Consider the following 25,857-nt stretch of genomic DNA (forward strand, 5'->3'; position numbering starts at 1 on the left):
TCAACTCAGCCAGCTACGCCGAAACCCCCCCTGGGGAAAAGCTGCCGCTTGTTTTTTCTCTTCTATACAGGAGTCCAGCCTCGCCATGCCAGGCCAGCCCCATCCCTGAGATGGAGCTGGGCCCTCCCTGGAGGATCCGGACCCGCCGCCCTGTTGGAGAGAGAGCCCGATCACCCCAGCCTGGGCCAAGATGGGAGGGACCTCTCTGAAACCAGTACACCCATTCTTCCACGGAGATCGCGAACCCAGGCTGCCATTCGGGCCAGCTATGGTACCAAAGGTTGACGGCTGTGTGTCGCTGTTCCTCATCTACAGCCATGCATTCTCTCCTCTCTGCCGCCTTTGGCTGAAACCCCGGAATTGTAGCCAGGAACACTCCTGATAGATTTCAAATCCCTTGGAACTCTCCTCGCTGTTTTCAGCTTGAATAATTGTTGGAACACGCTTCTCTCCACAACCTTGCTGAAGTGGAGAATCACTGAACCTGTACGCTAAAGACTATCAGTAGCTCCCCCACGCTCTTGAGAAATCCATGGATTCTAACGCCATCGCTTCAGAAGCTTAGGTAGTCAAACCTTGCAAGAGCCATGCATTGGACAATTATGCAAACCACGGGTTGCCTTCCTTCCGCACATCATCCAGCCTATGTATCGCTTTAGCCATGTCTTTTATTGTTTTAAAATCTCTATTACATGCCCTAGTTTTTGAAGTTATGTTATTTGTTATTGCTGCATTTCCGCCTGTCTGTCTGCTCGACTCTTCTGCTACCTTTTGGTGGCTCCACTCCTCAGGAGCTCGGACGCCGCCGCCGCCGCCCATTCGCTCTCCACTTCGATCCCTCTCCAGCCGAGCTTGTTTTAAACGACGTCGCCTTCCAAGGCGGAGCCCTGTCTCCCTACGCCTTCCGCGGTAAGGAGCCTCCGACTTGTTTCCTGTAACACCAAGCATCTGGCTGGCCGGCCGGGCCTTGTGCCCCGCGAAGCCCATCCATTCGGCCTCCATTGTTCTCGACGCTCTGGCCTCCGGGCAGCAGGAACCTTCTGTCAAGCGACCCTAGACAATCGTAAGCCGCTTATTGATTGGGATTTTTCATTGTTATTACATCACCAAGCGTTGTGGAGAATCGTACATAATATGTGTTGTTTTAATCTTTCTGATGATTCCCCAATTGATTCATATGAAAGCACGCGAGCTGCAAAATAGTTGTATCTAATCTGAAGCATGATGTTTTGCTCCTATTGGCGGCTCTGCAGCCCTCTGGAGCTGGCTGTCGGGAGGATGGTTGAGGAGATGTTATTGTACAGCTCGGCATTGGTTTAATTGCAAGTGCCCTCGCTATCGGATCCTTGTTTCGCTCAATGTGTGTCTAATATTGCCTGCTTAACATGTGCAAGAAGCTCCTCGACTTTCCTTTACCCCGCAGAGCCAAGTTCTATGTTACACAAGCAGCTTGGTCAGCTTGACCAGGTGGCCGGAGGAGACAAGCCGCCCCTTTAAATCGCCTCTTTAGCATTTCGAATTCCCCTTTTTCTAAAAATGTAAAAAGGAGGAGATGGGTGATGCACTGCTGACCCAGCAGCACCGTGGTAAACCTGGGACGCCAATGGACTCTCACGGCCTTGTTGGACGTGACCGCACTCCCCACTCCTCATCCCCTATGAGTCAATGGGTCATGAACTGTCTGGCCTTAGCTCAATGTGCTTAGGGACAATGGTCTTGCCCCCAGGTGAGGATTAGGCTCAGACGCTCACGCTCTTCTCCAAGACGTATTGTGGTGAGATCATGCATCACATGATGATCTCCCAGGTCTCTCCGGGGTCTCCGACTCATCTCCTACCCACCTCCTTTACAGCTTCCACAATGAAACCCTAATAAAAGGTGCCAGAGACCAGCACAGGGCAGAGTTGTCAGGATCACGAAATCCCGCGCTTCCTGTTGCTGACGCTCTCCGCCAGATGAAACCTCCTCCGCGTCTCGCCTATTCCTTAGCGACGACCCTGCGGGGTTGACTACAAGCAGTAATGATGTGTAAGCAGTGGTGGGATTCAAATAATTTAACAACTGGTTCCAAAAGGATTCAGTGGTGGGATTACAACCAGTTCTCCGAACTAGACAAAAAATTAGCTACCGGTTCTACTGAACTGGTACGAATAGGCTGAATCCCACCACTGTGTGTAAGGGTTAAAGAATTGGACTTTGCCTACTAAGACGTGAGTTCAACCCATGTTCAGCCATGAAGTTCACTGGATATTCTTGGGCCATTTGCTATCTACTAGTGTATCCTACCTCTCAGTGTTATTATGAGGTTACAAGGGTGGGGAAGAGGAAAAACTATATACTGCGTTCTCAGTTCCCTTGAAGAAAGTTCAGAAGTCAAAGAACCTTTATTGGCATAACAATATCACAGTATTATATACACGAATCCACTTAACTAGATAGAGTTAGGCATAATGCCCATTGGGCAAGGTGGGCAGCTGCCCAGGGCATCACCTTGTGGGGGGCATCAAAATGCTGGGTTCGTTTTTGGATATTTTTAGTGGTTTTCCATTTTTGGCCTGCAGGGGTGCAGTTTTTAGGCTACCAGCACCAAAATTTCAGCGTATGCTACCCCCCAAGTTTGGTGAGGTTTGGTTCAGGGAGTCCAAATTTATGGACTCCCAAAAGGGGTGCCCCTATCCCCCATAGGAGATGGGGGCTACAGTTTTGAGGGTCCATAACTTTGGCCCCCCTGAACCAAACTGCACCAAACTTGGGGGGGGGGAATCATTAGGGCAGTCTCCTGATGAGACCCTGAAAGTTTAGAGACTGTGCCTTCAAAAATGTGCCCCCCCCCCAGCCTGCAACCCCCATTGACAGCAATGCAGAAAACTCAATGCAGAACAAAGATTCTTGGGCAAATTTCGGGATGTTCTTGCAGGGAGGGCATTCTTGGACGTATCAGCACCAAAATTTCAGGGTATCATCTGGAGACTGTCATGATGGCACCCCCAAAGTTTGGTGCAGTTTGGTTCAGGGGGGCCAAAGTTATGAACCCTCAAAACTGTAGCCCCATCTCCTATTAGCTCCCATTGGAAACAATGGGGGATGGGGCACCCCCTTTGGGAGTCCATAACTTTGGACTCTTTGAACCAAACCTCACCAAACTTGGGGAGTAGCATAAGGACAGTCACTTGATGATATGCTGCAATTTTTGGTGCTGATATGTCTAAAAACCTCACCCCCTGTAGGCACCAATGTCCTGGTGCGAAAGATTTTTTGGTTGTGGTGGAGTGGCTGCCCATGGGGGGGGGGGGCATCCAACTCAGGTTTTGCCCAGGCCTACAGTTTGCCCAGGGCTGCCTTGTTACGCCCCTGAGTTAGACTAAAATAAATTGCAGGAAAAAGAGATTAAAGTTCAGATTTTGCTCCTAGAGCGCTGTTTCATATACGAATCCAAGTATTTGGCAACTGCGTCATTTGCTTCACTACTGGGGTTATCCAACAGAAAGGAATTTTTTTGCAAATCAGATGCATATTCTTTTTTGAGTAGCAGGGATGACAAATATTTAACTCTGGGTACGGTGTAAAGTGGACAATAAAGTAAAATAGGATCTATGGAATCTACACAATTCCTGTTGCATATTCATAGCCTTTGATGGTAAAGGGTTTTAATAAATCTCCCTGTTGATATGGGCTGATGGAAGGGCATTGCAACGGGCCAACATCATTACTCTACGGAGACTGGGCACGGTTATTTGGTGTAGATATTGAGCCCTCTTATTGCCGGTGTAAGTGATGCCCATAGCTAAAGGAGAGCAAGTCCTGGAAGCCTTTTCAAGTAGGATCTGGTCAAACAGCCCTTGAAGGAAGTTGTAATTGACTACTTCCATAGTCAAGAGAACCAAAGCGGACTCAGTCCCATTCTCTGGACAGTAATTGTTTGGACAGATATGTTTTTGTGAATTTCTTGCAAAATAATTTTCTTATATAAGAGATAAGATACACATTCAGCATTATCACTTAGTTTGGTTTGGCTGGATTATACCACTTCAGATTGAAGGTAGGACCATGAATGCTTTAATCTCATCCATATAAAATGTTTCATACACATGAGATCTTTTCAGACATGATTTCTGTATGTACTGAGAAGCTGGTACATATATCACACTGTTCCCAGTACATGTGGTCACCATGTTGTCTGAACAAAGGCACTTAGGGCTTTCAGTCCTCAGATAACAATCCCTTAGAGCATTGGCAGGGGGGTGGGGATGAAATTTCTGGGATTTTACTTCTTATTTTGGAACAGGAAACAATGTCATGATGCTCTGTCTAGGAATTCCAAGAGCTCCATGGTAACCCCCTTCCCATTTTTACCACCACTCCACTGAGCAAGGGCAGAGGAACATTGCTTGGGGGTCCCCTGATGAAAACAGGTAAGTGGCAACACCAGGGCATTATTAGGGTTGCCAAATCTGGATTGGGAAATTCCTGGAGATTTCAAGGTTCAGCCTGAAGAGACTATGTCATAGGAAGGGGAAGGAATTCATTGGGTAAGTGATGCAAAAAAGTCCACTTTCCAAAGCCACGATTTCTCTAAAGGAATTGATCACTCTAATCTGGAGATCAGTTGTGATTCCAGAAGAACTTCAGGCCTTAAGGTTGGTAACTATAGGTACTGTATATATTTTGCATGTGTGTAAAGTTTCAGTATGTGTGAACCTGAAACCTGGAAAATTCTGTGATCAGTTTCTGTGTTCCAAAGCTGTATGTGCTTGCAAAACACGTCATTAAGATTATTCCCTACATGCTCATTTCTAAAAAAAAGGAAGGATTTCCAATAGTACATTTAAACGAAACAGCTCCGCATTATTTCGCTAAGCAAGTAGTTTGGCAATTCGTCTCTAGAACCAAGTTTGAAAAACTTCCTATAGGCATAGTGGAAAGAACTGAAGATATTTGAGTTTCTGGCTCTCAGAGGATTTATTATGGGAGTTCTACTAATGGGCTGATCATATACAAACAGAACAATCTGCTAATCATGATGTTATATGTTGATTTTACAGGCGATTACATGTTGGGATTTTTTTTTTACTACTTCCTTGTTCATTTAGTCATTTAAAATGGAAGCAGACTAACATAAGAGCTCTGCCAAGTCAACAAATGAAACAGATTCACAATTGCAAAAAGAAACTATGCCAGGCTTGTAATCTGCCCCTCCACCTGAGTGTAGCAAAATATATGCCTTTAGTGTGAACTCCTCATGGCCTTTTGTCATAGAACAAACAATGGCTGTACACTGCAAGAAGCACCTTGTCAGTGATACGGTCTAGTTTAATCAAGCCACACTTATCAAATACCAGAAATATTATATGTAAATGCTACCCAACAGGAAAGTGGGATGGAGTAGGGACTATTTACACAAGCACATTATTTAATGAATGACAAAAGATAGCTCTTCTCCCTACAATGTAGAATTAAATTGTGGAATGTGGCGCCAATAGAAGCATGATAACCATTGGTTAGATAGCTTGAAGATTGAGTAACCATCATTGCTAAATGAAACCTTTAAATGCCAAGGCAGTGTATCTCTGAATATCAGGAGCTGGGAGTAGAATTACTGTCCATTCCCTATTTGTGGACTTTCTGGGAAATGATAGGATGATCACTGTAAAAAAAGAAAAGGTTGGATGAGATGGATTCTTGATTTGATTCCATCAGGGCTGTTATTTCCCGCCTCATTATATCCAGACTAACCAATGGGTAAGTGAATCAGCCTTTTAAAAATCTGGAGGCTTCTGACATGGCCTCTAATCTCCTTGCTGTTTAGACTTGGTTTCTACAGGGGATGAGAATTAAGAATTTTACATTACAACACTAACATTCCATAGTAAATTCTCTGAAAGTCTTTCTTTCCTCCATTGTCTTGGTCATGTTTCATCTCTGGAGGCTCACAAGTGGAAGAAGCATTTGGATTTGAATGTCAGTGAGCACTATGTGCCTGGAATGCAAGTTGAGATGGCTAGCATTTCTCTTGGGGATGCTTGTTGACTTATCAGATGCCCAAGTAGTTCTAGCTTTCTTGTAAGCTTCTCAGGAGTGCCTTGCACAAGCAGTCCTTACAAGCCTGGTCCATGCTTCAGATAAGCTTTTTACTTTCAGCAATCCTCTTCTTGAGATTTTCCATAAACACATAAATGATCTTATCCTTTTGATTTGCAATAAATGCCCCTGGACTGGAAACACTGGTTAGATCCTTTGAGGTGCTTGATGAAGCAGATTCTTACTTACAACCCCCGAGGTCCCCTTTGTTATCCATGAAAAACTGATGTTTGGGCATTGGGCAGAACTGCATAAAAGAAAAAAATCATTTAGGATGGAAAGACTGTAAGGAGGAGGAATCAAGTAAAATTGCTCGTTCTGGTTCTTCAACCAAAGGTACTTTCACTGGTGCAATAAGAGGGATGATTTCACCTGATTCATCTGTTTATTTATTTAGGTTATTTATAGTCCGCCTTTCTTTCTGAGGCTGATTACATAGTGTAAGTTAAGTACAATCCAAAGCATTATCCACAGAGATGTCCTAAACCCTGGCATTTGCTTTTCTTGTCCAAAAGAACCTATGAGAAATGTGGAAAAGATTCATGCCCATGAGTCTTCTGTGTACATATCTCATAGGATCCAACTCATTATTTACAGAACATTGGGACAGATAAATAGAGGCTCGCCCTACAAGACATCCTTAACAGAGGATGGAGTGTCCATCGTGACCTTGTCTATAGTTGCATAGAGTGATTAGAGCAAGAGAATGTAACATTTTTATAACACTGCAGTCAATGCCTGTTATTTCAGGCATTACCCCTCCTAGTCTGGGGAGTATGGTGGTCATGTTTGTCAGTAATTTAACATTTCTTGGAAATGTCAAATGGCTGACTTGTTACTGACAATAAACTTTTCATCTTCTTCAATGTGCCACTGTAACAAAGACGAAACACATGATCATTTAATTCTTATCAAGTGTGTTTCTTTTACAAGTGCCTCTATGGTGGAATGTTCCCTCCCTTGAATATTGACTTTGGTGGAAGTAATTTGCACCTTATACATGGCCCAATGTGATGGGCAGGAAAGCAAATATCACAGATGAGCCTAGCAGCTGTTACAGTGCGTATTTCAACACTGGTAAATACTGCGTTATATGTTAACCAATAACAAGCTGAGTCAACCAGGATCTTAACATCATCATATAAAATAAAAATCAGGAACCCGCAAAGCCATTTTCTCCGTTTGAATTTAGCTCTAAAAAGTACTGTAAGTTTATTAAGTAGCTACTTACACCAGAGGTGTATGAATAATCTGCGGGTACTAATGTGTATGTGTGTGGCCTCTTTCAGATCTGTGCCTGTACAATGCACCCCCCAAATGTCCTGCTTGTTACAGTTGCTCTTCTTTTTGCATCCCGTGTGACAAGTTCAGAAGAACTATCAGATAATGAGTGGAGGAAACATCTCTCAGATGTTAGCAACATAGACAAGGTCAAGAATGCTTCTGAAATTGTGAACCGTTTTAGTGCAATTGGAAGAACAGGTAAAAAAAGTCTTTGTTTTTCAGCTTATTTTGGATATTGTAAAGCAATATTGTTCATAGTACCTTATTGACTAACATAAGAAACATAATTTTTCTTCAGTGATGTCTGTACTGAAAATATTTCTCATTTCCACATTATACAGTTATAGGAACAAAGGATCCATGCTCAAGTCCAGTGGATTACCCTTCTGATAGATATCATCCTTACCCCAAAGCAAAGGTGGGATCCAACCAGTTCTCACCACTTCTCTAGAAGTGGTTACTAATTTTTTCTGAGTCCCGAGAAGGGGTTACTAAAGCAACCTCCCTGCCCAATAGGGACTGGAGGTGCGTGCGTGCGGCGGTGCCACTGTTTGAATCCCACCACCATCGGAACCTGTTATTAAAATTTTTGGATGCTACCACTGCCCCAAAGCAAAGTTTAACCATTTTCAGAAATGTGTTTCTCAGTTTCCTTTTGTTTTTCCTTTCATTATGAGTTACTAGATATTACTCAAACATATATTTTCTGAGAAGGAACCTCGTAGAACAGAAGTCTATTGAAACACGTAAAATATTTTCAGATTTTTTTGTGGGGAGGGATTTGTACTCCTTTGTAGGTGTCAGACGAATATCTACACATTCATGGTAATGTTAAGAGGGAAACCATTCTCAAAAAATAATGAGGAATTATAAATTACATTTTAAATTGTTTGCTCAATTTTCAGCAAGCTAACTATATAAGGATTTCTACAACTACTGACTGCCAGTGTTTGCAGAGTCTTGTGCAGTACGTTTTTATGAGAGGATCAAAAGAGGAGTTCTGATGAAAATCTTTCTAAAATATTTTTCTGTATATTTTTATTTAAGTTAGGAAGAAACAGTATTTATGAGCCTTGATTGATGATAGATGGTCTAGATGATCATCTTTAACCATCAACCAGGTTTGTTAATGTGTGCATTCTCTTAAGAAAACTTCTCAGCATTTTCCCTGTAGGTCTTCATGTACTTTTAAAATAACTTAATCAATACAATCCTAAGCAGGGTTATATCCATGTATGTCCACAATGGAGAAGGGTATAACTCTGTTTAGGATTGCACTATTTCTATCCGTCTCTGATACACCATGTATTTCAAACCTCTTTCTCAGTCTTCCCTTGAAAAAATGGTTGAATGTGTGTGAATATAACCAACAATTACTCCTAGAATGTAATATGCACTTTTAGTGAAATTATGAAAGTTGTGCTAATATTAATAATTTACATAAAATATGAGAGAAATGGAATTCCATCTTTGCAGGAGCTGATGGTTTTTAAAGCAGCAAATCATAGACATAGATTTATTAGTAGTGTTTATTCATAAATGCAGAGGCTTTTGCTTCTGAAAATCTAGATGACATATTAAAAGGCAAATATGAGTGTATTTGAGAGGCTTTCCTTCTCAAACTCAGGATCTTCAAGAGTACAAGAAAAAGCATCTGAGAAACCTTTGGAATAAGAAAAGTCATGTGATTTATTTTCTGCTGGGTCTGCATGGTATGAGTTAGGGGTAGAGGGAATCTCTGACAGGGGCCCAAGTGTTGGCTCTTGGTATGGCTGACTAAATTCAGCTTTGGAAAAAATCCAATCCCTAATAGCATGAAATAGATAATGTATGTGTGAAATGCTATGAAGTTGCATTTTGAAGCTAAGGCTCATTCCGCACATGCAGAATAATGCACTTTCAAACTGCTTTCAGTGCTCTTTGAAGCTGTGCGGAATGGCAAAAACCACTTGCAAACAGTTGTGAGTGGTTTGAAAACACATTATTTTGCATGTGCAGAAGGGGCCTCAGTCACATCTGACTTATGGCGACCCCTGCTGGTGTTTTCAAGGCAAGAGACAGTCAGAGGTGATTTGCCATTGCCTTCTTCCACATAACCCTGGTATTACTTGGAGGCATCTATCCAATACTTGCCAGAGTTGACCCTGCTTAGCTTCTAAGATCTTACGAGACCAAGTATATCATTTTAAAAGGCCACTGCCTGCCTTTTAGGGAAGACAAGGGAACACATTAATTTTTCCTCAGCCTCAGACCATCTGAGTGTACTTGATTTATATGCATAAATCCATTGGTGCCAGGTTATGCTGACTATTATAGAGCTGGATCATCTGATTTTGGGAGCTGTATCTGGAAAAGACTAATTCCTTGGAAGTTATGCTGATCATTGTTTTACCTTTTCTCATTACCATCACTGAAGAGTATAACTGAGACAGTAGTAGTCTACCACAGAGGAGGGGCAGGCTATCTGTTTCTGTGAGCTGCTTAATTTTTTCAGGCTCTTTTTGAGCTACCAGTCACAAAATGGTGGCTTTGTGAATAAAGCCAGACACAAAATACTAACTTTTACTAAAATTACAGCATTTTAAACCAGGTTTGCTGTGTTCAGATTGAGAAACCTTTCCCTTGTAGCTTTCCCAAAGAATCCCCACAAATTGTAACTGTTGTGGAGAAGCTTCTGTTGTAGGGAACGATTACACCAATGCTGGAGGAGGAATGGAGAGCAACTTTTAGGTGCTTGAAGAATGACTAATCACTCCCAAGCAAATTTCTGCCTGTCCCTGGTCAACCACTTTTTTACTACCTCAAAAATGTGATTCTACAAATAAGGGAGGCTGCTAAAGGTCTCTAGAAGTCAATAATATAGACAACAATTAGGACTTTGGAAGGTAAGTCTTAAAAGTTCCTATGGAGCAGGACCTTGACTTGTTTCCTATAAGAGAAACTTCCCATTAAAAAATATCAGTCTTAGGAGCATGTGACTGACAAGTTATTTCTTCTACCAGAGTGATGGTGAAGATCTCATCTGCCGATAAAGGGGACAAAGGAGTTTGAATCACAGAAATGCTGTGTAGAAAGTTACGAAGGACTAGGTCAACCAAGATTACTTTTGCCTAGACATGGATTTCCTGAAAATGCAGGAACTATAGGTAGGGATGTATCTAGCAGTCTAGATATGGTGTAATATGTACTCCTGGTACATGTATTTAAAAAGAGAGAAACCTAGTGAAAGAAAAGCTTGCTTTGAGCAGGTTACAGAGCTTCAGTTGGATGAGTCAATAGATAGAGAAGGGAATTTATAAAGCACAGCATGGAAAAATGTGAAGGAATTAGAGAACAGAATTACCCTTGGAGAGTCAAACTGACAGAGGATAAGAATGTGAATTGGCAGAAGCCAAAAGGCCACCACTCAAGAACTTTCCTCTAGAAATGTGCTACTACTCATTGATTCTATACATCACATCTTGTATTGACTGCAGTGTTCTGATATTTGATCATTAAGCTTACACAATAATTACTGAGTAATTATATGCTTTACGTTACCTATATTTGTAAATTCATACAAACGAGCAATGGCATGTACATGGAGTGTCACACCATCCTTGTTGTGGACTTTTTTCAACATTCTCTTGCCAAACTCATCTTTCATTCTGTATTCTTTTTATAGGAAATTCCCAGCTTTCCCCTGGTGATTATTCTTCACATTTTCTCCTGATCTTTAATTTCTGTCTCAGCCCTTTTACTTCAGTTCCTCTTTCTCACTTCACATGCTATCTCTTTGTATTTGTCTACTGAATGGCAGCCTCAGCACTGCACAACTAGTGTTAATCTCCCCTTGCATATTTTCAGACAAGCCTAATTTACTGTCATCAGCACAATGCTGTTGTTATGAGGTACAACTGTGCTCCAGTCTTACTTATTTGACAGGCTTCTGCTTATTAGTCCTCTTCTGTCTTGAAGCAGTTAACACACTTCTTGCTCAAATCTGTGTAAATCATTTGCAATTCTTCTGCATTTCATATGGAGTGCGGGTCAAAAAGGTGGTAGGAGCTGTTACTCACAATTTACCCTGTTAAGAGCCTCCTCTGTGACAGTTGGTCATGGGCTGGACATCTTTCAGAAGCACTGTGAAACCTTTCTAAACATTTTGTCTGGTTTCTGAAACTAGGATTAACAACATCATATTTTAACAACAGGAGTAACTAAATCTCATTTGTAGTTGGAATTTTATAGAACAGAAGTATTTCACTCAACCCCACAAGCCCTACTCTGTATGCCTTACCTTAAAAGGCAAGGTGCATGATGACAAGAGACCAGGCTTTCTCAGTGGTAGTACTCACTTGTGGAATAACCTTCCCCTGGAAGTCCACCTAGTGTCTATGCTACTTTCTTTTTCAGTAGCAGACTGAAATATTGCTGCCAACCAGGCCAGAGCTAATTTCTTCCAGAGTTTCTATGATCTAGGCCTAAAATACAGGTTACACTCTGCCATCATGTACCATTAATCCAACAGCATCTATGTATCTTCAAAAAGTACAGTTAGCATCCCTCTGCCATTTTTCAACTGCATATTGCTCCCTCCTGAGAACTGCTTTGGAATGGAGAACATCAAGTAACAGGTGGTTAGAGTGCAACATGTTATTTGGCACCTGGGGGTGCATATTAGACTTAAATAGCTAACCTGATTCTACATAGTTCAGTCATAGTGAATTGTGTCTTCTTGGACCTCTTACTCTGCAAAAAACAAACAAACAGATTAACAACCTACCACTTACTGTGAAGACAGTTTATACAAATCTTCAATTTGCAGATTGAAAATGCCATTATTAGCATTCATAGTATTTATTTATTTTCCCTCACTCAAATTATTATACAAACAGCTGGAAAAAGTTAAAATACTTTTGGAGGGGTTCAATTTTATTAAAGCTTTTTAAAAGACAGACAATACCAACAATGAAGAACACATACCAAAACCACATTACAAAAGAGGAAACAGAATGGATTCTAATTTCCTCTGTGCCAAACATAAACACAATTAAAAATATGCCACTAGCTGTCTAAATGCAATTATAATGTTAATTCCTAATTATTTAAAATATTCACGCTTTTCTCTATGATGTTTATTTCTTATTTTTATAATCCTCAAATCCACAAATCAGTTCAGTTCTTTTCTGCTTTATGGAAAAAGTCTATCAGTGGTTTCCAATTATCGATGCTTTTAAATAATATTCTCTAATCAAAGAAGCTTAGCCATGTCAGCCAGTTTCAGTATCTTCACAAACCGTTCTTCTATTGTAGGAATCAGTGAAGTTTTCCATTTTCACGCATATAGCGTTCTCACTGCCAATGTCATATATAAAAACAAAATTCCATATCTTTTTTCAAGCTGTCCGTCTATAAGATGCTGTCCGTTTATAAAATTCTTATGCATTGTCATCATCATATTTTGATCTAACTAGGCACCGTGTTTTAAATTTCTACATATACTGGAATAGAAAAACCTTTCCACCATGACACGATGTACTGCAGAATCTATCTGTATGATGCAACTGATTACTCTTTTGTTCCCTAGCTATCCCTTACTTGAGAGACTGTGATGAAATGTTTCGAACAGGCCACACACACAGTGGTCTTTACGTAATACGCCCTGACAACACTCGCAAACTTGTGGTCCAGTGCTACATGGATGGATGTGATGGGTGGACAGTGATCCAGAAGAACAGCGACAACACTGAAATCACTTGGTCAGAAACCTGGACAACCTATCAATATGGGTTGGGCAACTTGGAGAGTGATCACTGGCTTGGCACTGAGTACATCAGCAACATTACCCGGCAGAAATGGTACAAAGCCAGAATTGAGTTAGTGGATGCGATAGGTAATCATAGATATGCAGAATATGACAGCTTTCTCTTGGGAAATGAAGACGATGGTTACAGGCTGAGGCTAGGGACATACGAAGGTAATGCAGGGGATTCTCTCACTTCCTCACAAACCAAAAATCTGCATGACAACATGAGGTTCTCATGTAAAGATAAGGATTTTGACAGATCAACTGTACAAAATTGTGCTGATGTCCACGGTGGGGGTTGGTGGTATGACTCCTGCTTTGATGCGCAGTTAAATCGCAAAGGTGGTATTCACTGGGGCACTCTATGTGATGAGAACTGTAGGAAGTCAGTTATAATGCTGAAACCTATCCATATGTATTGTAGCAGAGTTTAGAACGTACTGTGGTGTGCAAATTGTAATGTTATGAACTAATCACTTAACATGGACTTGGAAAACAGCAGTAACACTTCGAAGTTGCTTCTTTGCTGTCTCTCAGGGAAATGGAAATGTATTTCATACCAGTTTTTCTGTACGCCCTTGCTTCTGACTCAACAATGCAGTCTCACTGTTACCCAATAAAACTCTTCTTCTGCCAGCTCAAATCCTGTCATTTCTTTTTGGAAAATGTCATTCAAGCTTAAATTGTATAAATTCTGCACCCAAATTTTACCTCCAAGTGGCTGCTTTTACTCTGCAAAATACTCACAAGATCCATCACATCCTGCGTCCACAGAAGGAGACTCCCCTAATGACCTTCCCTCAAACATCTTAGAGTACTAAAATACCCAACAAAGAATAGTAATATGTGTGCCAGGGCCTTGGAGAGGAGGGCACACAGCCCTTCATATGTACTGGTGAAGACTAGCTGTGTGGGAAGAATAAGGGGTTAAACATTAAGAGTCTTACTAGAGAGGATCCCTCTACTCCAGCAGCTTGTTCCCCACAATATAAACCAGATTTACTTACTTTACATATCCTGCCCTTCTTCCCAATGAGGATCCTGTGACTGAAAATATTCTCTTGCTTCCATTTTATCCTCAAAACAACCTTGTGAAATAGGCTTGGCTGAGAATGTGTCACTGGTCCAAGATTTCCCAGCATGTTTCCATGGTAGAATAGGGTTCTCCAAGATCCTGGTTTGAAACTCTAATCGCTACATTCACCCTCCACAAATGTCTCCAAGAAGTCCATATGTTGGTTATTAGCACAACAGCCACCATTGCTGTTGACCCTAAGTGAAGAGAGCCTCTCTGCGGGACAATCCTCTAGTGGTTTTGCAAATGATTTTGGAAATTTCTCATAAAATCCAGGATTGCAAATGTCATGAAGAACAGAGACCAAGGCCGTTTCCGCATGGCCTTTTTATGGTGCCCTGGGAACGGTAAAAATGCCGTTCCCAGGGAGCCATTCGCACAGGCGGCGCTCCCCCTCCCCCAGGGCAGCGTCAGGCCGCCCTGAAAAACAACCCTCTAAAGGGTTGTTTTTCCCGCAACAGCATGTTCCCGGCGGCGCGGTGCGAACAGCACCGCTGGGAACACGCTGTTTCCCTTCCCCGTCCGACTCACCGTATCCCCATCGTCGGCCTGCTGGAGCCGCCTGCCGTCCGCCGGCCTCTCCTGAGGCCACCCGCACGCGTGCGTGCAAACGGCCTCCGCCTCCACGCCGGCAGAATTCTTGCAGGCGTGGAGGCGCATCGACGGCCGTGAGGAAACGGCCCAAGAAATACAAACAAACCAGGTACATAGACAGCAGTATAAAATAAGCAGCAATGCAGAAAGTCTGAACCACCAAATGGTCTGCTGAAAACATACTAGATTAACAATTATCAACAGAAAAAGCCATTGTTTACTAAAGTTTTTTTTCTCAAGCTGATGTTAGGAAATTCCCCTCTTCTTTCTTTAAATAAAAGGGCACAATATTCTGCATTTACCCAGTATTCACACAAGTTCTCTTTCTTTATATTTAAAGGACCACAAAACTGTCTGCGTTCTCATGCACTATTTGTCTTTATTCCAAAATATAATGCAAAACACAGAGCATGTCAGCTCTTCTAACTCTGTGCCTTTGAATACCTTGAAAGTTATGCTCATTCTAAGATGGATTTTAGAGAAAATTTTAGGCAGGTATCCAGTAAACATATGATGTGTGCTTTTTTTATTAAAAAAATGAAACACTCCCCCCTCCCAAATGGAAATATTAATGAGATCATATGTAATGAAAACGAATGCTCCAAAAATAGTACATAATTTACAAGTTTAATATTGAATCATGACCTGCCTATGCCTGGGACATGCTTAAAATACTAACAATCAGGTCTCTTCTGGACGTGTACGATGCATGTTTTAATCTAAACCAGTACCTTGGGAAAAGATTACCATTTGGGGCATATGTCTTCTCCCCTCGTTTGCCCATGAGTGAACGAAGAGTCTTGTTCTGGGTCAAGGTTTTATTATAGAACTCTACTCCACCTTTGGCAAAGTCAGTGGAAATGGTGGCTGTGTTTCTGTCTGTCCTATAATCTATTGTCCGGCTTACAGTATCGTACGACAGACAGTAACCAACAAATCCAATCATAGCAACAGTTAAGTTATAAAGGCCTCGTAACACCCTTGGTCCAGAATATAAACCCAGGAGCTGTTTTATGGCTACTCCAGAGACATATATCCCAGCGAGACACATGGGAGCAACAGCTGCACGTATTAAGGGACTGTTATTTTGTAAGTACATGATCTCTCTTGCAATGGCAAACTTCTGAGCCTCCAAAGAAAGGGTCAAGGCTTCCTTCAAGGCCAGGCCTTCTGTACTCTTCCAGTCTACTTCTTCACCTTCAATCATGACAACACGGTTGGCAACCCCATGCTCGTTATTCAATGTTTCACCAAAACTGACAGGGATGCCCACAACACAGCCTGCAGGTAGCCATGGAACTCCAGCACTAACTGGGTGGAAGCTGAAGGCTGAAAAGGCTTGGTAACGATTTTCTGGTGTCACTCGGATATCCCTCAAGATGTTGTGGAAAAGGCTTTGTAATTTTTCTGGAAGCTCATCTGGTTGCCCCCTAGCCCAAGCCTGATACAGAGGTTTGAATGTTTTCTGAGGCATGATGTGAAACGTCAGGTTAGCACCAAAGAGTCCAGCACAGGAAACAATCAGAATACCAGTCCTATGCTTCTCCACCATGGCTGCTGCCTTCCACAGGAACCAAGCTGTCATAGTCAACTTCTAGTCTGAGACAAAGAAACAAGGAATTAAAATATTTGCAGACCTCTGTTTTCTATGAAATAACCTCCAAAGTCAATACACAGAAGCATGCTACACTGCTGATCTTATGGTCTTACATGACTACAAGAACAAAGACATCAAAAGTACTGTGAGAGAAACCAGTGTTCATTCATTTCATATCATTGTGTCTTGATTGAAAAATAGGCAAAAGGGAATCACCACCTTTTTCAGAAAGTAAATCCTATTTAGCTCCGTGGAACATTTCTGAGCAAGGATTAGATTGTTAACCAAGCAATCCTATGAGGCCTACTCGGGAATCCTCTTTGAATGCAACTGAACTTGATTTCAGGTAAACACACAAAAATTGTTGTGTAGGGATGAGCTGCTGACCCAGCAGCGCAACCGTAGTAGCAGCCAAATATAAGCTGGCAGCACGAGGCGGCTCCCATTTACGATCTTCTGGTAAAAGCTAATCAGCTCCCCCACTCCTCACCCCCCACGATGAGCGTCGCGGGTCATGAACCACCTGGCTCCACAAACCACCGGGCAGTACCAGACAAAGGGACAATGGTCTTGCCCCCAGGTGAGGATTAGGCCCAGACGCTGATGCTCCTCTCCGCACGTAGCAGCCAGGTGAGATCATGCATCACATGATGATCTCTCAGTCTCCCGCTCTCCTGGTGGATTTCCCCGTTCCGCCCCTCTGGCGTTACCTTCACTAGGAATCGCTGGCAATAATAAAGGTGCTACGGAGACCAGCCGCGGCCAGAGTCTATTAAGCTTCAGGAACCACCGGACAATTTCCCAGCGCTCTCCGCTGCTGGCGCTCTCCACCAGATACGTTATCACCGCAGCGTCTGCGTCTGCCGATTTCTTGCGCTTGGACCACCGCGTCAGTTCGACTTCAAGCTGGTGCCGAAACCCGAGGAATCGCTTAGACCGAATTCCACCCTGCTTACACGTCGCCCTGGGAAAGGGCCGCGGTACCGACGTCCGCTGGATCGGCACATCCAGGGACCCACCTTCGGTATCACCCGTCCGCTGGATCGGCGCATCCAGGGACCCGAGTCCTAGGACACTCTCTCGTCCGACGGAACACCGGTAAGTATGGGAGCTTGCAAAAGCAGGGCTTATGACAAGCACGTTAACGAACTAAAAGCGTTAGCGAAACGCGGCAGGGTCTCCATAAAGAGAGGGGAGAAGCGCAAATTGGTTGAGGAGATTGAAGCTCAATGTCCATGGTACCCGGAGGGGGGGGACGTTGAATCTTAAGGATTGGGAAAACATCGGGTGCACTCTTCACACAGAGCCTCGGGCGCCGATGTCACTGCTACTGACGTGGAGACAGTGTTATGTCGCCATCAGCCTGCAGGTCTATGGCTCCCTTGCTGTAGATCGCCCTCCTTTCGACCCTTCAGCTTCAGTTTCACCCCCGGAATTTTCTCTATCCTCTAAATTGGACACCTGTCCTCCTTCTGCCCCCCTTGCTCCCTTGCCTCCTTCAAATTCTCCCGCGGCTCGGCGCCTCTGCTCCGCCTTCATTTTCTGAAGCCATAGCACCTCCGTCAGCGCCACGTAATGGCCGGCGGGTTTCAAAACCCTCGCAGAACGTATTAGCCACGACCTGCGAAAAAAAGGAAACCCTGACGGAAGGCGATGCCGATATCCTGCGCCCTATGCCCCGTTCACTTCTACGGATACCGAGGAGGGTGGCATTATTCGGCGGGTTGTCGAGTGTCGCCCTTTAGGTTATAACATCCTCACCGAGCTCCGCAAAGCGATGCGAGACGTAGGAGTCACCAGCCCCTATGTGAGAGGCATGCTGGAAGCAGTCGCAAGGAATCACCTAATGGCTCCGGATGACTGGAAGACCACCTTTCGCATGCTTTTGAGCCCTGCACAATATGTGATCTGGGAAAGCGAGTTCCGCCAGCAATGTTTCGCTAGAGCCGCCTCCGGCGCCTACACCGCCAGCGCAGCTTTGACGGCCGATGCCTTGGCCAAATAGCGATCAGATTGTCCTGCCAGAGGCCACCCTTACGGTGCGCCTCTGAATGCGCCCACAAGGCGTTCATCAAGGTTCCCAATGCCGGCCAGCCAACCCAAAGTTTCTCCGCCATCCGACCAAAACCCCAAGAGCCCTCACCGGCTGGTTGTGAACAGGCTCAGGAGGCTCTCAAGAGGCAGGTAGATGGCGAGGAGGCCCAAAGCAGGCTCCTCCTGCGCCTCGCCAAGGAGAGCGCCTCCACTGAGTGCCGCTTAGAGCAATCACGCAGACCTAGGCAAAGATCCTGAACTTGAAGACATGCTTAAGGCTTGCCAGGACATCGGATCCTCCGCCCACCAAGCTAGCCTCCTAGCGCAGCACTCTCCACCGCCAGGGGACAGCCCCAGGATGATTGCTTTAATTGCGGCAGGTCAGGACACTTCCGGAGGAGTGTAGGCAGCCTGATAGGGGGGGGCCTACAATCCCGATGGAGGAGGGTCCTCCCCCAAGAGACGAAGGCCCCCGGGGCCGCCAAAAACCCGATGCCCCCGGTGCCAGAAAGGCTTCCACTGGAGAAGCGACTGCCCGTCGGGAGGCTGGCGCCCGGGCATCTCCCCAGCCCAGGACCAAGGAGGACAGTACTAGAGCAGGCCCAAACACCAAGACCCACACCCAAACCACCCTCCTCTCGTGGCATCTCGCTCCGTGCACCCAGCCCATCTCCTTCAAGTTCCCCCACGAGGTCCTGGTCCGCTGCCCAACCCAGTATGGCGACCCCATGCCTACCGGGACGATTGGGCTGGTGCAGCCAAAGGCCCACGCTTGTGAACAGGGATTGTTCATGCGTCCTCGGAGTGTCGACTCCCGCGCACCAGGGACCCATCCATCTCCAAGTCTGGACGAACATCCCGCAGGAGTTGCCCAGCGGAACCAGCTGCGCACAGCTGATCCTCCTGCCCATCGCTGCCCACCATCGACGCAATAAAGGCCACGAGCCCCGGCAGCCATCAGGGCGCAGCATGATACCACCATGGCCCAGCGGTGGAAACACCCATGGAAGCTCCGCCGTATCTGGAGCTCACCATGGAGGAGTGTCTGTTCAAGGGCCTGGTGGACACGGCGCTGATGTGACCGTCATCAGAGCAGCCGAGTGGCCTGACCAGGTGGCCAACCGAGGCCTGTCCGCACATCTGGGGGGTGGGGGGAAAACAAACCGCGAGACGGAGCATCCGCCCGCTCACGGTCCATAGCCCAGGGCTCGAGCGGCAGCTCACAGTCCGCCCCATCATTCTGGACATCCATGTCAATCTCTGGGGAAGGGATCTCATGAGCCAGGTCAAAACGACCCTAGTCTGGGATGGATAAACCCATCACACAGATTATTGATCCTAATTGTGCCTTCTGAACTCATTTTCGAACTTCCGCAAGGAAACTATTCCCCCCTTTTTCCCTTTCTCTTCCCTCTATCTTTCTACCAGCAAAGGCGGGAGGGCCAATTGGCTGACTGGCCCTCCCTGGATTAAAATCTGGGCCCATCCTGGTACCGCAGCACTGCCAGGACAGGCCCCAAGTTAAGGGGTTGCTGCAAACACAGATCCACTCATGATTTGGATGGGTGGTGTTTGCCAAAGCGCAGGGCAACTGTATGAATTCAGCTTGCAGGCCCTAGCGCTCGACCGAAGCCGCCCCTATAAGGAGGCCGGTCTCAGTAGGGCAGCATCTCCCCAAGATGAATTCGATTACAAATTTTTGCACCACTCCAGCCCTTCCTCGTTAACCACCAAAGAGTCCACGGTACAAAGTGCAATCCCCACTCGAAGAAAAACCCCTCCCCCTTGTGTGCCTAGAAATCCCACCCCTATTGCCTGTCGCTTGCCCTTACCTCCCTGATGTATTCGTCACACCCCACAAAGCGCTCCCAAAGTCCCTTTTATGTTGCAAATTAGCATGCATACCCACAATTCCCCAGGGTCCAGCTTGCCCCTCCTCCCTCAGAGGCTCCGGACCCTCCAGCTCTGGCGCCAACACCCTGAAGTGGCTCTGGCAAGCCCCAGCCTCCCATTGAAGGATGCGCCTACCCATATCTGCCCTTCCTGTCAAACAATCTAAAGAGAAGAGGAGTGGGCCCCAGTGAACTGCATTAAAAGCATGCAGGCTGCAAGATAAGCAACCATTATATAGTGCGTCCTATATCCAAACACTAAATCCAACAGGAAAGCTTGATTTTGACCTCCGCTTCATGTCCGGCTCTCCAAGCCTGGCAGGACCCAGGCCCTTACCTCCTATATATAACCTGGGGAAGGGGGGTGTGTTTCCAGTCCCTTCTTCCTACAGAGTCTCCTGTGGATCCGACTTCGCCATGACAGGCCAGCCCATGGGAATGGCGCCAGGAGGAAAACAACCCCATCCTCGAGGAGATGGAGCGGATCTCTCTGGAGGATCCGCCCATGGCGTCCCTCAGCAGGAAACGCTTGCGCCACCGCGCCCAGGCGGTCCAAAGACCGGATGACCTGGGGGAACGTAAAAGCAACCGCCAGCCACGCGCAAGAGCTGCTGCGCCAGCCGAAAGCCACCCGCGAGGCAGCCGAGGAACCTCTGTGCACGCCACTCTTTGCAATGCATCACTCTGCCAGCTTCGGCAACCCACTGTCCATCACTTTGCCTGCTCTGCTGTCTCACTGCCAGTGGCAGTCGGCCACCCCCTGGCCGAGCTTTGACCAAACCAGCATCTGGAAGCGGTTTGCTGCGCTGCCAGCGTTAGATCCTTGCTGCCTGGGCCGGTACCTAGGAGTCGGGGACGCCTGCTAAGCTCCTGCCTGCTCCCCATTTGCAAAGCCCCTGGAGACTTCCTGGCGGACTGGAGTCTGGTTTGGCAAGCCCAACACTTATGGAGATGCTTCATCCATCAAGTCAACTCTATGAGTGCTGACTGGGGACCGATCATCCAAACCCTCCGGCCCGGCGGCTTCCTCTCCGCTTGTCTATAAGACTGTAAGCCAATCCCACAAGTCAATACTTTATGCGCCCGCATTTGCCGGTGCGGCAAGGCCGAGAGACCGACCCAGGGCCCATTCACTGGCTTTCGGTAGCTGGAACTTCTGCTGCACACGGAGGACATTCCCCATTAATGCGCGAAATGTCTTGCTCCCCAAGAGGGTTGGTTTCTGGACTTTGGCGGGGAGAGAACTTTCAACTTCACATCCCTGCTTTCGGCTTTCTGCGGGACTCCTCTATTACCGCCTTAGCCGGCCTCACCCAATCGTCCTGCCTCAGGCTCCACCCAGGGAGCCAACGGGCGCTTCATCGCCAGCGGCTCCTGCACTCTGCCCCTCGACCCCTCTTGCGGGTAGCGGCGGTTGCTGCCCTCTCTCGAAGCGGGAGTTAAGTCTCCCTCCAGGCGACTTCCCTGGTGGGAGTCCCGGACTCACTTCTTCTGGCAGCTAAGACCATTGGCCGGCTGGCCTGTTGCCCTTCGCGAAGTCCATCAACTCCACCTCCATTGCTCCTGGATGCTCTGGCACTCGAGGAGCAGCTGCAGGAACTTTCGTCAGCGAGGCTTTGAATAATCGTGCCGCTATTGATTATTTGTTGTTATTATTACGACATCACCAAAGGTTGTGAGAATGTTACATTGATATGTGTGGTTTTAATCTTTCTGAGAATTCCCATCTGATTCATATGAAAGCGCGTGAACTGCAAGATGTTGTATCTAATCTAAAGAATTATGGCGTTTTACCCCACTGGTGGTCAGCCCTCTGGAGCTGGCTACCGGGGGGATGGTTAAGAATGCTATTGTACAGCTCTGCATTGGCTTGATTGTGTGCCTCATGGAAGTGGGATCTTGTTTTATTCAATGTATATCAAATATTGCCTGAAACATGTGTAAGAAACCCCTCGACTTTCCCTTACATCGCAACCAAGTTCTAATGTTGCACAAGCAGCTCGGCCAGCTTGGCCAAACGGCGGAGGAGGCGAGCATCCCCTTAAATCGCCCCCTAACGATTCGGCCTCCCTTCTAAATGTAAAAAAGGAGGAGATGTAGGGATGAGCTGCTGACCCAGCAGCGCCGTAAGTAGAGCGCTGGCACACCGGCGCTCCTACGGTCTTCTGGTCGCACCGCTCCCCCACTCCTCACCCCCCGATGAGTCACGGGTCATGAACCACCTGGCTCACAACCACCGGGCGTACCAGACAAAGGGACAATGGTCTTGCCCCCAGGTGAGGATTAGGCCCAGACGCTGATGCTCCTCTCCGCACGTAGCAGCCAGGTGAGATCATGCATCACATGATGATCTCTCAGTCTCCCGCTCTCCCGGATTTCCCCCCGTTCCGCCCCTCTACACGCCCCCACTAGAATCATAATAAAAGGTGCCAGGAACCAGCACGCGGCAGAGTCGCTAGGAACACGGACACCCGCGCTCCCGCTGCTGGCGCTCTCCACCAGATGTTATCACCGCGTCTCGTCTCGTTCTTGCGCTGACCTCGCGGTCACGACTTCATTGTTGCACATTAACTTTTCATTCTGACTACTCCCTGAACACTATTCTACTTCCTTATCTGCAAATATTCAGAATTGTCATACCATTTAATCTGTTTCCTTTTGATTTCCCCCTATCTTCTTCCTAATATCACATGTCTTCTTTGCTACTTGCTTTCTCATCCCTTCTCTCATCTAACAAAATGTAAACTGTACACATTTATGTGTTTCAATATCCTCCCCACTCTCTTCTCTGCCATGGGGACCCAAAATAGCTTTAAAAAGTTAAAACATGATTCAGTAACAGACAGTGTATGTGTATATACATGTGTGTATGTGTATGTATATATACACACAGAGACGACACACCCTAGCCTGAGGTCCACCCAGTTAGTCTGATGAAGTCAAGGCCATAGGCTCTGAGCCACAGACTTGTGTCCCCAGCCAAGCCCAGGCTTTAAATACATATCAGCTGATCTGAAAAAATACACTTGTTTTTGGACTATCATCTCTGAAACAGGATAATTTCATTTCTCACGTACATCATCTTCATTGGACACTCAGCTAATCTATTTGTCAGATAAAAATGTAGAAACAATGAAAAGGATTTTATTGAAGGCATTCCAGAGAGCCAGGTTAAAATCTGCTTCCCCAGGTCCAAGTTTATTGGGGCAACTGGGGGAATAAAATGGTTCAGGAACAAGGCAGGCTGAGTGGCTCCTCAGTTCAGCTGAAACCTGCTCCATGGCAGGAAGAAGCAAGAGGTGAGATGGCACTCATTGTTGCTACTGCTAGTCAGGTCTGAGCAGTGCTGGGAGAGCTGCTACAGTTTCGCTTTGCTGGCTCCTGACTGCCAGTAGCCAACTTCCCCTGCTGAAAACTTTCTCTGTAAGTTGCATGGACTGTTTTCACCTGCAAGCTGAGCATGCTAGAGCCTAAAATATGTATTGACTAGTTATAGTTTCAGGAACTAACCCCACCTCTTATACTCAGCAGGCAACGTTACCTTGCACTGGCTTACTTCCCGCACTGCTTCACTCACATTTCAACCCAGATCAACAATTTTAGTTCTTGCAAAAATTAGACAGAGGTGTGCAGCAATGAGTTTGGTTTCACTATCCATTCTTACTTGAAGATTTTCTTCACTGAATTAATTGACACTCCCAACCTCACTAAATCCATGAAAGACAAAGGCTTTAAATTAATTTTGTATTTAATGGCAACCATTAATTTTTTTGTATTTAACGGCAACATTAAACTTTTCTCCTACTCCTTCTCCCTGATTTCTTCCCTGCCAATTACACCTTCACTATATACTCTTCAGGAAATCAAACAGTGACTCTCCCTCAGCACCATACTGGAACATTTGTTCTCCCAAACGACAAAGCAGGCAGCACCCAGCCTTTCCCCTTCCCCCCATTTTTAAAATGCGGGAAACATTCCCTGCTCTTTGCAACACAGCGCCGAGAGCAGAGACCCGACGGACAAAATGAATCAACACAAATCAATCAATAAATTAATTAAACAAATTGCTATCACATCCAACCCCGCTTGCACTTGCCCAGATTGCACTTCCGAATAGAAACAACCAGCCATGCACGGCGACCCCGGAGAAGGCAAACTCAAACACGTGGGTGCCGTAAAAAAAGGAAAATGCCGTGAAAGCCGCGAGCAGCACAACGGTCGCGAAAGTGACGAGGCCGGTGTCGCCTTGGCAACGCTTCTCTTCTCTGAAACTAGGACAAGCCTCTGGGCCTTTCTGGGATTTTTTCCAAAAGTTTTTTTCCCCCTTCAGCTTTCTTCATGCTCATTTTTTGACCCGTAGCCAGAGTCGCATTTGATGGAGAAACGAACGAATATATTCTATTTTAATAAGACCCGCAGCAGATACCGCAGAGATTAAGTGTGCAAAACTCGTATTCCCCTCGCCCGCAAAAGAAATGCAGACGGAACCTGCAAATGTTTTTTGTGCGGTTGCCATTTGGCTTAGCTGAGAATTTTCTTTTGCGGCCCTGTATGTCTCGCATGCAGTTATTATCTCTGCATGGTACAGAAAAGGGTTGCTGACACTTGGCGCCATTATGCCTTCCTGTCTATTCGGAGTGCAGACATATGTGGTGTTTGATTTAGCTACGCCTTGCGGGGGGAAGAAGAGCCAAAGGCAGCTATTGAGTTAGCCCTGGCTGCTGACTGGGATATCTTCCTGCCCCTGCCTATCATGGACAGCTGTGCAAACCACAAGGATTCTTTGAGAAATAGAACAGCTATTTATCACGGGGATGCTGGTGGTCGTTCTGTGAGAAAGAGACTCCGTGAACAGTTCCTCTGTTGTATTATGCTGCTGGTTATGGTATTAATGTTTTAGAAGAAGGGAACGATAAGGGGAACTTGCCTTACAAAATAAGCACAACAATGTTCCCTTTAGGAGAACCGTGTTTTTCAGAATGAGCAATAAATTGGCACTTGTTATTCCTTGCACGCATGCAAATAGCATCCTCGGAAATTGCACTTTCATGACCATGAGTAATGTGGTTTCTCCAAAGTTACGGGCAATCCTATGCCCATGTGGATGAGGAAACTCTGGAAAATTGCAAGAAGTTGGGAGACAAGCCTGGGAAGAACAGGGTTTGTGAAGGAGAAGGAACACAGCAGGTATAATTCTATCAAGACCGCCCTCCAAAACTGCCATTTTCTCTGATCACTGTAGTCTGCAGGAAATGTCTAGGCCCCACCTGGAGTCTGGTAACCCTTGCTGTGATGTCATTATTGGTTGATGATACAACTTCCCACCCTGTGCTCACAACATGTCTGTACTTGTACTTCTTGACATTAGATTTTTATAAACAAACTCTTGGTCAGTATATTTTCATCATGAGCAAAATCAGCAATGCCATGTTCATTCAGTTCTCATTTTAAGGGGGTGAACAGTCAAGTTTATCCCTTTCTTGACTTCGCAGACACCACTATTTATTTATTTATT

At 45.6% G+C, this 25,857-nt stretch overlaps 2 protein-coding genes across 3 annotated transcripts; one reads left to right on the forward strand and one right to left on the reverse strand.

Moving 5' to 3' along the window:
- Window positions 1-5,735: 5,735 nt before the first annotated feature.
- On the forward strand, window positions 5,736-13,594 carry LOC125426249 (fibrinogen-like protein 1-like protein). Its single transcript, XM_048484511.1, has 3 exons — window positions 5,736-5,739; window positions 7,414-7,560; window positions 12,932-13,594. Exons 1-3 carry the CDS (start codon window positions 5,736-5,738, stop codon window positions 13,582-13,584), a joined length of 804 nt encoding a protein of 267 aa, XP_048340468.1. The 3' UTR covers window positions 13,585-13,594.
- A 1,833-nt stretch (window positions 13,595-15,427) lies between these two features.
- TMEM177 (transmembrane protein 177) lies at window positions 15,428-24,515 on the reverse strand. 2 transcript variants are annotated; one of them, XM_048486690.1, is made up of 2 exons: window positions 24,439-24,515; window positions 15,428-16,418 (listed from the first exon to the last, which is right to left on the reverse strand). In XM_048486690.1, exon 2 carries the CDS (start codon window positions 16,402-16,404, stop codon window positions 15,469-15,471), a length of 936 nt encoding a protein of 311 aa, XP_048342647.1. In that variant the 5' UTR covers window positions 16,405-16,418; window positions 24,439-24,515; the 3' UTR covers window positions 15,428-15,468. The 2 variants fall into 2 exon arrangements, with proteins under 2 accessions (XP_048342647.1, XP_048342650.1); XM_048486693.1 differs by having other exon boundaries at window positions 15,428-16,413; window positions 24,439-24,508.
- Between the last annotated feature and the right edge of the window lie 1,342 nt (window positions 24,516-25,857).

The sequence above is a fragment of the Sphaerodactylus townsendi genome, linkage group LG02 (genome assembly GCF_021028975.2).
Source record: "Sphaerodactylus townsendi isolate TG3544 linkage group LG02, MPM_Stown_v2.3, whole genome shotgun sequence".
Lineage (NCBI taxonomy): Eukaryota > Metazoa > Chordata > Lepidosauria > Squamata > Sphaerodactylidae > Sphaerodactylus > Sphaerodactylus townsendi.